Source organism: Odontomachus brunneus, unplaced genomic scaffold (assembly GCF_010583005.1).
Source record: "Odontomachus brunneus isolate Ranch 3 - 2012 unplaced genomic scaffold, Obru_v1 Obru_scaffold_151, whole genome shotgun sequence".
Classification (NCBI taxonomy): Eukaryota; Metazoa; Arthropoda; class Insecta; order Hymenoptera; family Formicidae; genus Odontomachus; species Odontomachus brunneus.
The window spans coordinates 437,897-440,010 of record NW_022639601.1 but is presented as its reverse complement, the minus strand read 5'-3'; the positions used below and the strand labels follow the sequence as shown (position 1 = coordinate 440,010).

The window sequence follows — 2,114 nt, the reverse complement described above, 5'->3', positions numbered from 1 at the left end:
TTTTTTTTTTTTTTTTTTTTTTTAGGTACCTTGTCTTTTGAAAGCATTGCCTGAGCTATTCACCACGGACATTTTACTAAGATTTTACGATATGAGAACTATGATAGGACGCAAGGCAACCGCCCGAGATTTGTGTATGTTGCGGAATATAAACTTAAAACCCACGAAATAAATAAAACATTTTTAAGAGACATTCAACTTTATAAATTGTATACCTTGTTTTAAATATTCAAGCAAAGTTACATATTAGTTGTAAAATTTTCCGAAAGATATCCTTTTTCCCTGAATTAATAAATCCTTGCTCCAACTTTAGATTGTTTATGAGCGACTCTATACTAGGAGAATTCGAGAAATAAGACTTTATATTATTCAATGACGTATATATATATAGACCAAACATTCTGTCCGCAAAGTGAAGCCAGAAGTTGGCAGTTTAAAACAGAGTGAGAAAGTCGATTTGCCGCTAGTGCTTTCTCACTCTATCTTATTGGCTATCAAGCAGCTTCCGTCCTTCCTTGAAGAGGGGCGGGGAGTAACTTCAAAGTTTCAATGGGACTTTTTATACAATGTTACATATTTGGATTCTACGGGAAAAAACAAGTAAACTTTATTTGAAACATTTCTTTGGAAAATGCTCCTATCAAAAGTTATAAACATTTAAACTTTAATGTAGAGTGCATTGCAATTAATGATAAATAAGACTCATAATTTTTCTGTTTTGTTTTATTTTATTAAATGTTCGAACTGTTGACCATTATAATCTAAACACTTATTAATTCTTTTTACAAAACTTTGCCTAACTTTAAACATTTCTGGGGTCATCTTAGTGCAAGCTGTACGTATTCTTCGTTTTAAGTCTTCTTTCGTCGTAAGTGGTTGATATGTGACTTCCTCTTTGATATACCCCCATAAAAAATAGTCCAAAGGTGTAAGATCAGGTGAACGAGGGGACCATTGAATAGGACCTCCCCGAAAAGCTAAAAGTTTAAATGTTTATAACTTTTTATAGGAACATTTTCCAAAGAAATGTTTCAGACAAAGTTTACGTATTTTTTTCTGTAGAATCCAAATATGTAACATTGTATAGGGGGTCCCATTTAAAACTTTGAAGTTACCCCCGCCCCTCTTCAAGGGGGGACGGAAGTGGATTTTTGTTTACATAGTTAGAAAGGCCCCTCGAATATATGAAACTTTCTCATGAACAACTTTTTGATAGGATAAATATGTTTAGAGTTATTAGCTTGTAACACTTTACGTGGGCCACCCTATATATGTATTACACGTACAACATGTAATCATAAGTAGTAACTCATATGTACCCATACAGCACAGAAGCTTGCAGCAACATTGCTACAACGTTGCAAAATTGCATATTGCAGTGCAATGTTGCAGTGACATTAATTTGCAATATTACTTTAGCAATATTGCAGCATTACTTCAGAAATATGATGAATATAATATAATATTTTTTACTTATTTACTAGTTATTTTTGTTACTTATATTTCATATCACATTAATAATGCTTATAGAATAGTACTTAGAATAGTACTTGTTAATGGCAGTTATTAATACTAGAATTTGTCTTATTACATATCTCTTAAACTTCTTATATTGTTTTTTCGGAGAAAATTCTTTAAATTTAATATTTGTACTTGTTTAATTTTGTGGTTTTTTGCTTCATTAAAATATTATATTCTTAAACGAAATATCATTTTTTAGAATAATAAAAATAAAAACTTTTATTTCGTTCAAGGAAACCATGTCATTTGATGAAACAACATTATTGTTTTAAATAGTATTTTATAAAAGTTTCTTTCAACATTTAGTAATTCGATTTATTTAATTTGGATTTTCTTGGACTTTTTATTTTTTTTAGTTTAGATTAATCATTATAACATTCTGTTAAAAATTTAAAAGTAATTATCACTGGTTCATTACATTACATTAATATTCATCTCATATCGAATGTTGTTGCGTTTTTCAATATCTATCAATAAATTATCTAACGAACACCAAATAAAAGTTTAAATAAAAGTTTTATAACTATTATTTGATGTTTGCTAGGTATGTTATAATATATTGTGAACACATAAGAAGAAATTATGTAAACACA

The 2,114-nt window shown here is 29.0% G+C and overlaps 1 protein-coding gene across 1 annotated transcript in view; it reads left to right on the top strand.

Annotated features, from left to right (window-relative positions):
* The window catches only part of LOC116850641 (mediator of RNA polymerase II transcription subunit 24), an 8,672-nt gene extending 8,481 nt beyond the window's left edge, over positions 1 to 191 (top strand). The window contains exon 12 of the mRNA XM_032829150.1: positions 26 to 191. Coding sequence (XP_032685041.1) covers positions 26 to 172 — 147 coding nt within the window. The 3' untranslated portion in view covers positions 173 to 191. The remainder of the gene's footprint in view (positions 1 to 25) is intronic.
* The last annotated feature ends 1,923 nt before the right edge of the window (positions 192 to 2,114 follow it).